The sequence below is a fragment of the Morone saxatilis genome, unplaced genomic scaffold (assembly GCF_004916995.1).
Source record: "Morone saxatilis isolate NCDOM2014 unplaced genomic scaffold, NCSU_SB_2.0 Contig7, whole genome shotgun sequence".
Taxonomy (NCBI): domain Eukaryota; kingdom Metazoa; phylum Chordata; class Actinopteri; family Moronidae; genus Morone; species Morone saxatilis.
Window position 1 is genome coordinate 11,387,877 of NW_023340246.1, and position 15,105 is coordinate 11,402,981.

The 15,105-nt window shown below is 40.5% G+C and overlaps 1 protein-coding gene across 1 annotated transcript in view; it reads right to left on the reverse strand.

Moving 5' to 3' along the window:
• The window catches only part of LOC118340619 (disheveled-associated activator of morphogenesis 1-like), a 43,902-nt gene that overhangs the window by 8,192 nt on the left and 20,605 nt on the right, over positions 1 to 15,105 (reverse strand). Inside the window, exons 2-14 of the mRNA XM_035678692.1 lie at positions 11,926 to 12,216; positions 9,176 to 9,265; positions 4,587 to 4,658; positions 4,011 to 4,105; positions 3,240 to 3,573; positions 3,023 to 3,133; positions 2,790 to 2,893; positions 2,521 to 2,587; positions 2,293 to 2,410; positions 1,329 to 1,467; positions 1,083 to 1,141; positions 786 to 973; positions 17 to 180 (exon numbers count right to left, since the gene is read on the reverse strand). Coding sequence (XP_035534585.1) covers positions 17 to 180; positions 786 to 973; positions 1,083 to 1,141; positions 1,329 to 1,467; positions 2,293 to 2,410; positions 2,521 to 2,587; positions 2,790 to 2,893; positions 3,023 to 3,133; positions 3,240 to 3,573; positions 4,011 to 4,105; positions 4,587 to 4,658; positions 9,176 to 9,265; positions 11,926 to 12,111 — 1,727 coding nt within the window. The 5' untranslated portion in view covers positions 12,112 to 12,216. The remainder of the gene's footprint in view (positions 1 to 16; positions 181 to 785; positions 974 to 1,082; positions 1,142 to 1,328; positions 1,468 to 2,292; positions 2,411 to 2,520; positions 2,588 to 2,789; positions 2,894 to 3,022; positions 3,134 to 3,239; positions 3,574 to 4,010; positions 4,106 to 4,586; positions 4,659 to 9,175; positions 9,266 to 11,925; positions 12,217 to 15,105) is intronic.

A 15,105-nucleotide genomic window follows, 5' to 3' on the forward strand; every position in this document is an offset into this window, starting at 1 on the left:
AGGTGGGGGTCCACCCGGGGGAGGGGGTGGAGGAGGCGGTGGAGGCATCATGCCCCCAGGAGGAGGCGGTGGCGGGGGTGGGCACAAACCCGCGAAAGCTGGCATGGGTGGAGGAGGCAGGGGACCCCCAGGGGGACCGGGGGTGAGGGGAGGGCCTCCAGGAACAACAGCTGATGGTCTCTGCAAAGAGAGAATAACACCGGGGAGACTTAAAATACTGCAGAGTTTCTGATATTAGAGATAAAACTGGACAGAAGAATACTTGATTTTGGTCTTTCCATGAGATAAATAAATCAAAAGGATTGGGAATCACTATCCTAGAATACTTAAATTTGTGTTTTTTAATGCATTACTATTTCATGTCATGGAGTTTATTAGTTTCTATAATATACTATACTATATAAATTTATATAAAAATCTTACACACTGTACAAAAAAGGCTCTTATTTTTCATTGATGTGTAAGTAGAAGTCTGGTGATAATAATAATAATAATGAGGGGTCACTCTGACAAAGTGTTAAAATTTCAGGCAAGCAATAACAAAGTAACAAATCAATATACAGTGACACATAAGTGTTAAATGGGTTCTATTTTTGCATTTCAGCTTCAGGGCATCTTAACCTCGGAAGGGTCGAAGGGGGAACAGTGGGATGATTATATAAATTTGTTTTTTGTACCTCTTATGTGAATGCAACCACGACTGGTAAATCCAACATAATATTCAACCAGTTTGTATTTTAAGGTGTATGTATGAACTGATCCACTGAATATAAAGGACAACGTACGGTGCTGAGCTCATGCAGTCGGGCAGTGAGTTCGGCCACTTGCTGTTTGACATTCTTGTGCTCGTTGCTCTCTTTTTCCAGCTTCTCTTTCATCTTGTTGAGCGTCTGCATCATGTCCTCTTTCTCCTGGGTCTTTGCATCACATTCACGCTCCTTCTTGTCAAACTTCTGCTGCAACTCGTGGTGCTCTGAGATAGGAAGTCACAGCAGTATTGAGTTTACTACAAACCTAATTTTAATTGGACACCTCTAAAAAACTTGTTTTATTTCAGTTAAGTAACTGATAGTCTTACAAACCTTTTCTCATTTTCTCTGCCTGCTCTTTCCACTGTTTTACCTCATTTTCATTGACCAGCCTGCAGAAAGGATGACACACATAATCAGTGATTGTTTTTCTTGACTTAAAAGGGAAGCTATTTTTGAGCCAACACTGTTGAGCACATGTCTTTTTAACAGGAAGACTGTTCTCCATTCTTCAATCTGGCGGCAGTGTAATCTGTTCCATGTACACATTCATGTGTCAGAGGAAATCAGACGACTCACATCCGGACAACGTTCTTCACGTTAAAATTCTCCAGTGGTGTGACGTCGGGGTCGTGACCTTTGTCATTCTGCAGGACCATCTGCTGGACAATACGATCCAACAGCAGCCAGTACTGCACCGTGTTACCGCTCCTCTTGTCTGAAGAGAGAGAGGAAGAGAGAGTTTCTTAGCCTGCTGGCCTGAATTTCATTATTCACCTCAGTGATTAAGATTAGCATCTACATTAGTATCTCAGGAAGTACTGATTGACGATGGATTCCACAGTGGCTTATAATGAAACAAAGGAACGATATTTCAAAACTACATTAATGAGCCAAAGGGAGCCACTATAATTACGGTTTACAACAAGGTGACACACATGGAATCCTGTCATTACTCTTTACGAGGGTATTTAAAAAGTGTTCAATGCATCATGTCACATTCAGTGGTGCTATTTTGATTCCAAGTACCATCACAAGCTTGCAATTTGTGATTTATTGTGTTAAACACTCGTATTTGCAGCTGAAGCGTTAATTAAACTCTTAATGCCTCAGCAAAGTAACTGTGACTCATTTAAGCTGCTTAGAAGAGAAGGTGAATATTACAGAAAAAGGCAGCTGCAGCTGTTTGTGGCCCTTTGTTTTCAAGTAAAATGACCAGGGTAAAGCTGACTAGCGGCAATCTGAAAAAATAAACATTAGCCAGTCTTCAGTTTGGCTGGGAATGTGCTTATCCCATTTCTGGACTGACTAATCTGGACAAAGTCAACATCCTTATCTTTCTGGCCAGAAACCACAAGGTACAGATGTACTGTGTATTCTGTGGGAGTAACACTACTAATGTGTTGCAGAAAATTTCATATTCACCGGCATCTTTTTGTCACATTTTACAGCACAAAAGATTTTGAACTGTATCTCTGTGTGAGAGTATTTGTCCAGATGTGTTCTATAGTTCAAGTAATGACTCATTCATAGAAACACTCACGTGGCATTAGGAGACAGTGATGCAGGACAGACATAAAGTGCGGGTATGCTTCAGTGTGGTTCATCTTCTTGCGGATGAGATCAAAAACTTGGGTGGCACTTTTGGTGTCTATATGTACCTGGAAGAGAAGAAGTAACACAAAGACCCTGTGAATATCTCCTGCTAAATGTTTCTAAATCACAAATAATGTGAGAATAATGTCAGGAAATGATCCCTTTCTTCCCTTACCGACTCAAAACGTTTTGATAAAGCCAGCTCATCCTCGTTCCGCAGCATCTCAAAGTAGTCTAAATGCCTGGAGAGAGGGAAAGACTGGTTTAGATAAGCAGCCTGCAAATGTGATGCACTGATATAGTTCAAGTTTTAGAAGTGGAAAGATTAACATACGTGTTTTGAGAGTCAACTGTTAGTTTGTAAGTTTAGACAAATCTTTTCTTAATCTAAAGCTCAAGCACTTTTTGGATTGAGACAGTACCTTTTTTTCTGTTTCATCTCACCTGTCTAATGTGGAGTTTTCATGAGAACGTAGCTTATCGATCACAGGTTGGATCCCCAACATGAGAAACTCGTATCGTAGGTGGATACGGAATTCCACACTTGTCTATATTTGAAAAATATAGAAAAAAAGGATTCAAACATGTTTAAATAGTCTCTTGAATGAGTAACTAAGAGACGTGGTGACCTTCTAGTGTGGAGTGAGGATAAAAACTGCCTAGTGTCTATAATTCACCTCTCCAGCTCCTTGACTCAGCACAGCATTTATAAAGGACATGATGGCTGTTTTCAGGTTGACCTCATCTCTGTATCGCCCCGTACTCCGGTCCAGATCGTTTATTAGTGTCTGTGGGATGACAGGTAATTACAGGTGTTAAATATCTTCACAAGGCGTTGCTTTTAAATGACTTTATCTGTCCGCAAAAGATTTAAACCCACAACTGTGCACTCACCTGGAATCGCGTCCTCTCGCAGGCGAAGCGTTGGTAGTGCAGCATGGCCTGCAGGATTTTTTTGTGCCCACCAGGCACCAGACACACGGCGCCCATGATCTCCAACACTGCCACCTTGGTCTTAATGTTCTCCGTGGCCAGGCTCTGAGCGATGATGTTGATGCTCTCGGAGTGAGAGAGGACATGGGCGCGGCCCTGCGAGTTGTTCATCAGGGCTTTGATGCAGCCGATAAGAGATGTGTGGATCTGCGATTCTGTGGTCTCGTAGTCCATGCTCTTCAGGAAGTTTAGGATGCACGTCAGGCCGTCCAGGTCGATGAAACGAGTCACAAACCTGAGAGGAGAGCAGGCACAGAGAAATAATCTTAGTATAGTGACAAAGAGAGTAGTTTTCTAGCAGTTTTATTGTGAAATACAATTATAATATACAAGTGTTCATGAGTAAAGCTGTAGCATCAGTGCTGGCTAAATGTGGGTATGTATATGTATGTCCACTCTCTATTTCCTCGTGCTACAACTAAATCATCTTCATTAAATGCAATAGGTAACTCTAATGAAGAATCTCAAACCAACGCTGCAGTGACCTTTATGGCTGTTCAATTCCTAAAAGGACTCATTTATATACTGTTGTGAGGAACTGAAGAGAGTGACAGGCAAGGAGAGAGGAGGTTAAATGAAAGGAGATGTAATCATAAATGACATTATATGTAAAGGGCGGGAGGAGGAGATAAAAAAAAACAAAAAAGACAGGACAGAGTGAGATTTGTCCACCTCATTGGTTGTGTTCTCAGAGCAGTCTTCAAGCTCTCTATGGTTTTGTTCCTTTCTTCCTCGTCTTCTTTCTCCAGAGCGAGGAGCGTCTTTCTCTGTTCAGTAAAAGATTAAACATCATTAAGATCTGGGTGGGAAGTCTGTAACAATTCAAAGCCAAAATGAAGCAAATTTTCCTGATTTCCAAAGATGTGCAAAGCTGCTTCTTGGTATTATTATGGCAAAGTGCCAAAACATTATGTTTCTTGGGTTAAATGGAAGACAGCAACAATAATAGTATTATATCATTTAATGACATTGTTTTGTTGTTGCTATTAGAAAGGAAGAAATACATCCTTTTAAATGAAATAGTTTGTAATTTGTTGGCTCACTACTAGCTTAATTCAGTTGTCAAGTTTTATTTATATAGTTCTGAATCATAGATTTATCTCAGAGGGCTTTAAGAACAAAGAAAACCTCTTAAATAAGGAAAAGAAACACTTAACTAAGAGCAACAGAGGACAGCTCCTTCTTCCAGGACTATTTTGTAACCATTTTCATATCCAAACAATAAATACAGTTCATGTTATTACTTACAGCTGCCATTGAGTTGAGCTGATCAATGTAGTATTCTGGCCAGCTAGTTGCACTTTTGTTTTCTTCTTGTTCCTGAAAAGAGAGAGAGAATGAACGATGCTATGCAGCGAACCAGGTAGATTAAGGACTATCACACAATGATAAGAGAAAAAAGAAGATGAGAGTTAATTAGAAAAGGATGTGCTTGGGTGATGAACATTAACCGAGAGTGACTGGAATTTAAAAAGGTTACATAAGAACGTGTTCTTGAAGGAAATGTTTCATTTCACATGAGGGGACAAGTTGTTATTTGCTTCATGTCACATGTTTGAATACATCAAAGTGAAACAACAAACCAGATGGAGAACTTCATTCCAACCGTTTTTCAGATCAATTGGCTTTAAAAGACATGAAATATACAAACAGCAACAAACACACGGTCGACAGAAGGTCCGAGGCATAAATAGCCAAAAGCCCCCAAAAAATGGAGCGGAAACACAAAGTAGGGCGACACAGATATCTAAACCCGTTTTATCATTGAGCGCTTCATGGAGTTTCAGGAGATGGTGAGAAGTGCAGAAAAGAGAGCACAGCTGCTTGAGAAAATCTTGAGATTAGCAAATGAATGTTAAAACTGTGGATTAAGGACGTGGCCTGACTTATGCTGAGATTAATCCTCTGACAGGCACGTTTGTATTACAGGTTTAAAATAAAATAAAAAAAAACTGCAAGACATTTCTTAGCTGATTTAACTTTCTAACTCAAGGGAAAACACAGAGGAGAAAATGACTTGACCATGAACTTGGCTTGTACATAAAAGGGCCCCCAGCTTTCATTTTAACTCTCGCTCCATTAAGCACAAGCGAGCTGTGACCATCAGAAACTAATTGGGCGTCAGTTAATAAAGTGGCCTGCAGAGACTTGGCTGCTCCGACAGAAACTGCAGGGCCTTGGCTGGTCTGCGTGGATCGTGCAGCGACAGGAAGATCTGATCCTGCTGTTCCACTCAAGACCGCTGCCAGCTTGACCAGGCGGGTGCTGGAAGAAGTTCAGTCCATTAGCCTGAGCAGGCGCAGAGGTGGGACCACTTCCTTTCGCATTTTAAAAAAAGAGTCCATCTTTCAGCTCGGAAGTCAGCACTCTTCAAACACTGAGATGTCTCCAGTTTATTTAGGGTCATGATGAGAGAGAAATGTGGGGAGTGTATTTCTGGGAGTTTATTTTTTTCCACATTTGATCAAAGACACATTAGGAAACAGGAATTCAATCTCAGTTATTTAAGGGTGAAAGGACAGCTGACTTGAAAGGGAAGTTAACTTACAGCTCTGTCCACTCAGAAATTAAAGTGTTTCTTTCTTTTTTTTCATGAAATCTGAAACCTAACTGCAAAATCTCCACTAACAACCAGGTCAGTAAATCTGCTTCTTGGCAGATGATGCAGTCTAGTAGAGAGCTGACAAGGAGGAGGAAGAAGATTGATTCCCCTTCAGGATGATTTCATCAGCTCAGGTGCCTGGCCAAACCAAACAGCCCAAGATTTGCTGCTTTGACTGACTTATCTCCTCCAGGCCCAGCCCGGCTTCTGCAGCCAAGAAACAGCTGGTGAAAAAGAGCGCCCTCATCACTCGCTCGCTGACAGCGCCCTGATAATGACCCCACCTTCCTCCTTATCATCCCCCTCGCCTCACACACAAAAGCTGCACCTGTGGAAGTGAAGCCTTCCTGTTTGCTTTGGACAACCGACTGCTTCCTTCTCTTTTCTCCACACACACACACACACACACACTTCCTCTCTGATCTCAGATGCTGAGTTTGTATCTGTCTGGGTCGGGGGCCAGAACCTGCTGCCGACTCAGCAATATCGATGCCTTTCTGTCACCCACCCATCTGTCATCAAATCCTTCTCCACCTTTATAAGAACACTAAAACAAACATGATCTCTAGAAAGCTGAACGGAGGCAGAGCGTTTTGGGGGTTATTTTCAAAATACCTTATGAGGTTACTTTAGGCCCCGGGACTATTCCTAATGAGGCCACTAATTGGGACACTGTAGAAACGGGAGCATAAAACCGTGCTGTTTCCATTTCCGCTACCTTCTTTCCATCACTTGCCTTGCTGATGCTGGCCGTAAGTGCATCAATACTTAAAGCTAGCTCTCAGCCAATAAGGAATAATTCATCACGGCTTGTGATGTAGATTCTTCGGCCTTCTATCATATTCATAAACTCAAAAATACTAAAAATGAAAAGTTTAGCATTTTGGGAAATAGGCTTATTTGCTTTCTTACTGAGAGATCAATGGCACTCTCATGTATGTACAGTCAATAGGAAGCTACAGCTGAGCCAGTTATCTTAGCTTAGCATAAGGACTGGAAGTGGCAAGAACAAGCTAGCTTGGCTCAGTCCAAAGGTTTTAGACTATTTTATAAAAATCACACAATATGCCATTTTTTGGGTTGTTCAAAATATTTGAAGACATCTAATTTCAAATCAAAAGGTCAATAAGAAAATATATTAAAGGACTGTAAGGCTGGAGATATAGATGATTTTAAATACACATTCGCATGAACGCTGCCTCGCGTATTCTGCGTCCGTTTGGACTATTGGTTGAACACACACTAAGGGTAAAGTAAACACAGATTTGCAAAGAATTATGACTTTTTGAAAGACATTACAAAACCAACATATCTTATATTTCATTAGCATAATCACAACCAGTGCAACACTTTGTATGTACGATGTTGTACGTCTGCACTGATGGGATGTCTGCAGCTGTGTTTTCTGCTGACCTATACAGTACACTGACATGCAAACTATCTATCCATCACACTAAATCCCAACACTCCTCACCTCCAGTTTGTAACCGGATGTAGGAAAAGAGGAATAAATCTGTATGCCCTGTCTGCATATTAGCCAGGACAGGATATCCTACACATTCTACCTTCGGCCTTGAGAAACACTGCTGTAAAAACGCGAGGGCACATTCAGTGGTAGCTGAAAAACTCAACTCGAGTTGATTTAAATGAGACCAGGCGTCTCTGATTTCCCGCAAGCAGAAGAGGGATTAATATACAGGGAAAGGAGGAACAGCTGACAGTCCTTTTATCATGAAGACAAGAGATAATGAAATATGACACTGTCACAGAGTGCTAGAGTATGTTATGGCTACACCAATGCTTTGATGGGACAGGTGTATTATCCAAAAAGAGAAACTGCATGTTGAAAAAACAAATTCTCCTTTTAAGGAAATGTGCCAGGTTTTTTTGTTTTTGTATCACGAAGGTTTAAACAATGTGACAATATCCTTATGGTCTTTGAAGTCACATGAAGCAAGATATAACAGATATATTTTAGTACATTGTAATTCCTGACACTGCCTACTCTGTTAGTGGATTATCTAACGGAACAAGCTGAATTTAGCCAGTCTCTTACTCTCTCTGCATATCCCTATTTTTATATCCACATTGTGTAACATCCACTTAAGTGATTTATCCGTGGTGGAGCTTTGATGGGCCTCATTAATGTAGTGATGAGGACAGTGGCTGTAATTAAGACTTAGAGAAATAAAGTTATTAAACAGTAGTGGAGTGGTATGTTTGAAATGTGATATGTTGTGTATTATATGTCTAATACTAGCATGCCTGTCATTATAATACATCATTGGCAGTTTATACTGTTGCTGAGCATGATGACTATTAATGGTTTTCTATTATTTGCATTGACTTCATAAGTAAATGTACTGTTTGCAACTAAAATGTTTCTCACTGACCCACTGAGAAGGACATTTGAAGCCATACATTTGGTTGATACCAATAATACCAGGTGTGGGAGGTAGAGGTCTTAACATTACAAACAAATATACATACAAAGCACTGCCGTTAAAAACACAATCAAAGTATTTAGACAAAAAAAGGAACTAGGAGTAACATAAATGGGAGTGGGTGAATGGGACTGGTAACAGGAAACAAAAGGGGAAGAACATTTTACATGCACGCCCTATGGTTACAATTTGGATTTTACTCTTACTTCATTAAGGACAACTACTGCGTGTCATACTAAAGGTTTAGTTTCACTAGGGGCATTCTGATGGCCTTAGGCTTTAAAGATGCTGACCTTGTAATGTAATGTCCCTTGTTGGGTCATCATGTCATGCCACATCATTATTTCTCTATCTTCATTTACTATCAGCTCTTTACTGTATACCATCTAATAAGAAGGCACAAAAAAAAAAAACAGAAAACAAAACTCCAGCACAAGAATATGGGCATCGGTTGCTGCAACTTGCTGCACTAAACTAAACAATACTAAACTCGGAGGCAGTTGCAACACAACATCAAAGATGAAAAAAAAAAATAATCATCTGCATTCCACAGATACAGTATGCAGACAACACGCTCATGCTGGAGCCTGTTGTGAGCAGAAAAATACGGCGAGGCAAAGCTTTTGTGGTCTGTGTCAGCTTCAGGTATCAAAAAATCAATGAGGGAGGAGATTACACAAACTTGGCAGCTGGGATATTTGCAGATATTATTTAGCAGAAGCAGCGAGTTGACAGCAAGCTTGTGGAGGGTCATGTGGAGTTTGACATGATGCATCGTGAGAGTCTTTTACCTTCTTTTTGCTGCAGTAGATTTGCCATTTCTTCTCTGCTGGCAGGGCAAACATGGCTTCCCTGTGTTTCTCTGTGAGGTCAAGCTCATCCTGTGAAGTGGGGAAAAAATAGCAGAAAAAGGTAAGGAAGTGTTGGCAAGGAGGGTTCAAAGGAAGAGGAAAGATTCTACCTATTATGTCTTCACAATCCTTTACTGACTGTATGTTGAAGATAATATTCAGTGATTAGAAATGGAGCATCATTCTCAACATAGTGCACAGACAAGCTATCAATCCATCACTGTGCACAGAAATATCCACATAAATCAATTCTGTTTTTTCCCCAAAACAAAGACCTGTGCCAGGAGCAGTTGCACCAGAACTGTGCTCTCAGTTTGAGATTGGTTTATGCTAAATCTCTTCATGATCAGTGGGATATTATCGTAAATTTAATATGACTCTGAATCAAATCAGATGTCTTGCAGGCTTGAGACGTGTGAGTAATGGGGAAGAAAGATAAGGCGTGGTCTGGGCTCGACATGTGGTAACTAACATCTGGAGACAACATGCATCCCAACGTATAACAGATATTTCACTGAGGCACACAAAGGGTGCTGCCGGGAAGTGTAAATACCAGAGAGCATTGGAACACTGAGAATGTCTGAATTAAAACATATCAGCCAGTTTTAACTTCAGCCTTCACGTCGAGAGCATAAAACTGAAATTTAAGTCGAGGTTAGGATAACAGCCTTTTATATCTCAACATGGGGACACAATTGATGGTAGATTGGTCTTTAAAATGATCTGTTTTCTGTTTCCTGTTTTAATCCAGATTAGTCAAATCCTAGGGCAATTATGTTTAAATGAGCTTCATGTGAAATAGGTGGTGAACGTCATGAGAAGGCTTTTAAGATATTCAGCTCCAGGAGACAATGCAGCAGGTAGCCTAAACACAGGTTTATTTGTTCTTAGTTGCTATTTAAGCAACAAATGGAGATTCAGTTAATGTGGTTACCCAACAGAGTGACTGCTAAATGTTTTACAGCAACTACTCATCATGGGGATTGTCTTCGGGGATGTTTTTTTGTTGAAGCCATCAAGCCCTGTGAATCAATATGTGCAATGGGATCAAATGTTCCAAAATGGTTATGTGGACTATTGATTGATCTCATGAATTAGGGCACACATACTTACTAGCAAACACTGAATTCAAAATAAGGCAACTAATTCAATAAGTGTATGTTTTACTGATTCTTTAGATCATAAAGAGCAGCTATGTGTTTTATGTGGCAACAGATTTGTTGTTAATGCTCTGTGTGATCAGTGAGAGTGTCTCTCTCACTCTGAATGCAGGGTGGGAAAAGAATCTTTGCCTTGACGCACAGGTTTTTTGTAAAAATGCTTTAAATTAATTTCAAGTTCAAAGGTCGGGTTTAATTGATCGTAACAGAGCAGATGGGCCCAACTTATTCCACAACGTGAGTCTTTTTTCCAGCACGCCCGTTCCGATTATACACGCACATGGTGGCTCATCCTGGGAGAAAGGAAAAGCACGTGGCTGTTTTCTTTTGGTAAACAGAGCAACTGAAAGCCTCCCTGTCGTCACACTCAACTTACTCAATTATGGCTTCATAAAGGGTGGTAGACAAAAACAAGCAATTAGCAGATGGAGGAGGCAGAGACATTAAGAGTTCCTGAATGAGGTCTATTGATGTGCAAAAATGTCATTCTTAGATTACTGTGGAAAACCATGGGAGAGGAAAATGGGGCAGGAGAAAGAAGAGAGCATGCCAAATTAGAAGTGACAGTAAGACAGAGAGCGAGAATAGCAGACTGGCCCAGTTACTCACAAAATAGTGTAAACTGGGAGGAAGTGTGTTTGTTTGTGAATGTCTTAAAATGTAACAGACAGGTTATATTTTAAAGGCATCTCCTGTGTTATGTGTGGAATGTGGAAATGTCTGTTATGCATCGTATAAACACAAATATAATATTTAATTCGCTTATACAGTTCCTGGTATTTCCGTGTTAATATTTATCTTCTATTCTCCTTAATTTATAATGCAGGGTGGTTTATAGATTTTATAGGGTTTTAAGTTGTTCCTGAATTATTACATGAACTAAATAGAGCTGTCTTGCCACACTATGCTATGTACTATGTGCTACTGCTTTAGTTAGAGTTTTAGAAAGTGAGCAGCAGAGGGATGTTGACAACTGATTAGTTACGTTCTAACAACAAAGTTATCTTAAAATTATTTTAAATTAATCACAACTAAATACAATTATTGTAATAATGTGAATTATTTGGGTTTTGTCTCATTATTTCTAAGTTGGGAGCCTGAATGAATAAGAAAATACTAAAACTGGTTCAATAAGGGTTTCTTAAAGCATAACACTGATCGTATTTTATACTTTTCAATGCCATAAAATAAAATACAGTGGTCATGCTCAAGGTATTACAAAATGCGCATCACCCAGTGCAACAGTGCATTTCATTTATACGTTTTCAATAATTTCTGGACAACAATGGAGGTCTAAGGCACAGAGGAGTAAGCTATATCAGGCTTTAGCTACACAGGCAAAACTTTGTTAGTAGGACCAATGAATTGTTGGTCTTTTCAGGGGATTTGCTGACATTAAGAAAAATATAGAAAATACCACTTATCCTTTAAATCAAATTTAAAAAAGATTTACTAAAGTGTTCTTTTGAAGTCTTAATAATTACTCTGGACTAAATTTCCTCAACAAGAAAAAGCTGAATACTGTCTTACCACCAACTCGGAGAACATGCCATCCAGCTCATCATATCCTGGCATCGGCAGTGCCGGCTCCATGGCCTGCAGGGCAAAGTCTTCCCGAAGCCTGTAGGTGATCTCTGGATGATCGCTGCTGTTAAAACAGCAGAAGATGAAGGAGAGACCACCACGGCCACCGCCGCCACGTTTCCGAGGAGCCATGGCTGTCCGATGCGTCCGGATGTTCAGGTAGGGAGGGTGAGAGGCTCCCTTCAGGGCCTCTTTACAGCCTCCTCCACCTCAGAGTTTGGCCTCCGTCAGAGAGCACTGTGAACATGGAGAAGGGACACAATGAGTTTTCAACACAAAACTGAATCTAGTCTCACACAGCGGAGTGAAGTTTTAAATCAAAACAAAACAAATCAGTTACAGATGCAGAGTTTTTTTCAGAGAGAGATGAACAATAGAAGATAAGGTCTATAAACACTAAGACATGTCCATCTGAATGGCACTAATACAAAGATTAATACTTTCTGCTCTCTCTGGAGCCCCACAGCAAAAAAGCAACACAGTCATATTGTCATTAGTAGAACTGTTACTCATCAGCAGCCAAACAGCACATGACCTATCAAGGCTATGAGTTTTCCACACTCACAACCTAACCCTCTGCCCCCGGTAATGGTTAATGACTTAGGGTCATTATTTTTGAAGGGAAAGTACAATGCACCGTGTCAGTGAGGACAAGCACTGAAAGACTCAATTATATCGTTTACACAATAGGGCCCCGTGAGAGTGTGATGTTTGAAATGGAGACCATAATTTGCTTGGATTAGTGTATTCAGGCCTTTTCATCTCCCTTTCCTTCCTATTCAGCATCAGCTTTCCTCTAAAGACCCAACGAATGATTAGAGGGGTGTGTTTACAATGACCACGGTGAGATGCATGTGTGAGGCTTTTTGTTGTTTTGAAGACTGGCTTGGTCATCGTGGGTAAAGAGGAAAAAAACAGGCCTTCATGTAAACCCTGCGATGAGTCATTACAAGATGTGCAAGTCGGCGTGCATGCTGTTCAAATGACAGGTGAGATTTGCAACATTTGGAGTCTGTGTCAAACTCAAACTCAACTACCTCAATCATCCAGATAGTCATCATCTCCAGACTTTCCCCCCTCCCGGCTATCTGACTTCGCAGACATGATTACACATTTGGTTTGGTCTCGAGCAGCTGCAATTTTATCAGTAATGTTGGAAATGTGCACAATCCTGCTGGACTATTGCCACATCTGCCCTGTCTCTATAGCACAGATAAAAATACATAGGTCAGCTGTCATAAATGAGCAGCATTGATGAGGAGGGTTGAGCACATTACAGAAAGTCTTGTCCTGCCAGATGAAGATTCAATGTGCATCACTATTTGTAGATTTCCAAATATTAAAAGTATTTTTGGGGTTGGATTTAGTCACGCTAGGAACAGCGCTTTAGGAACAACAGTGTCAGTCATTCCACCACTTCAGTCCAGACTAGTTTCTCAACAATTTGATGGACTGCCATGACATTTTGTACAGACATTCATGGCGCCCAGAGGATGAATCCTACTGACTTTGGTGATCCTCTACCTTTATCTAGTCTCACCATGAATTTGTAGTTTTGAGTAAAATGTCTCGAAAACTATTGGAAGGATTGCCATGTAATTTGGTAAACACATACATGTTCCCCTCACAGAAACTATAAATATTGAGCGTGGAGCATTTGATTCTCCGGTTACAGATGAACTGTGACAGTTTACTCTGTTGCTTAAGCGAGAAACTGAAACAAAAGGTACGATTTCGAGATGAGGCAGACCTCGAATTTCACCACCAAAAACACAAACAGGTTTGATTTGTAACAAACTACTAATTCGTACAAATACACACAGTGAGAGAGGAGCCGGCTCTCAGACCTGCTGGCTTGACTCCAAGCAGGCATAATGGAATAAAGTGCACAAGACTTCTCTGCTGTCTGGCAAAATAAAGACATGGTGTCCAGATATCCACGAGGACACTGTCGTCAGAATGTCACAAAAACAGCTCTACAGTCTCCCTCCCTGCTGCGCAGAGTTGTGTGAAGCCAAGTATCATAACCGCAGAGGCTGCGCTGACCTGCAGGAATTTCTGGACGTCTTTTCTTGGTGACCGGCAGCTCGCTGAACATAACCAGGTTCACTGGACCTTTCCAAGTGTTTTCCTATAAGTCAGAGGCGTCGCCCAGACAGAATGCATCATAAGCCGTGTAATGCAGTCTAAATTTATAATGGTCAGGTCACGTACTTCACTGTAATCGAAGATTGCGGTTCACTATGCTCAGTGGGCTGAAGAAACAGACAGCTAAAGTTATCTCTTCCAAAAGGGAAAGTGAGGACATTTCCTATGGCAACTTTGTCTAAGTAGAGTCAATAAAAAGTCAGTTTTGTGGTTTACCTAAATAAAGGCTGATGCCACCACAGTCCCATTTTAGTCACTTTTTTTGGTTAATCTGTTTCCTCTGTCCAGCTGCTGTACTTTTCTAATTTGGGACAGTCTCTCTAGAGTTGTTTCCAACCATCAGACAATCTTGTCATATAATTTTCATATTGCACCCTAAAAGATTTTTTTTTTAGTTTAGTGCTTTAAATGAGTCTTCTTTAACATGCTGATGCTAACAAAAGAAGCAAATCCCAGTTAAGTTAAGATACCATTTTTTAGCATTGGGTCCAAAGTAAACGGTGTTGATAATGATTTGTTGCAATGACCATTTAATCAGACACACTATATATGAGTCAGAATTACCACTTGTCTCTCTTGGTGGCCAACAAACTTGTAATAACTGGGCAAACTGTCAAACAAAAACTAACAATGGCCAAATTTATCCTATTACTTGAATAATCACAGTTCTCTAAATAAAATGTACCTAAAGTGCAGTGAATGAAAAAGCTTGGTGTACTACATAGACAAGGTACCTGCGCCCAAATGACCACACGTGGGATAAAGTACACAGCAGTTCACTCTTACTAACACACTGAAAAAGTGTATTTATTTTGACACATCCTTGACTTTTCCAAATAGACTACTAGAGGCCTCAGCAGCAGCTGCTTGGCTTCACGCTCACCATCTATTCTAGCATGAAGGGAAGAAGCAATTCAAAGCTTCTTTGACCATATTAGTCCACAAAACTGCCCATCTTTTCCATTAGCTAAAGCGAGC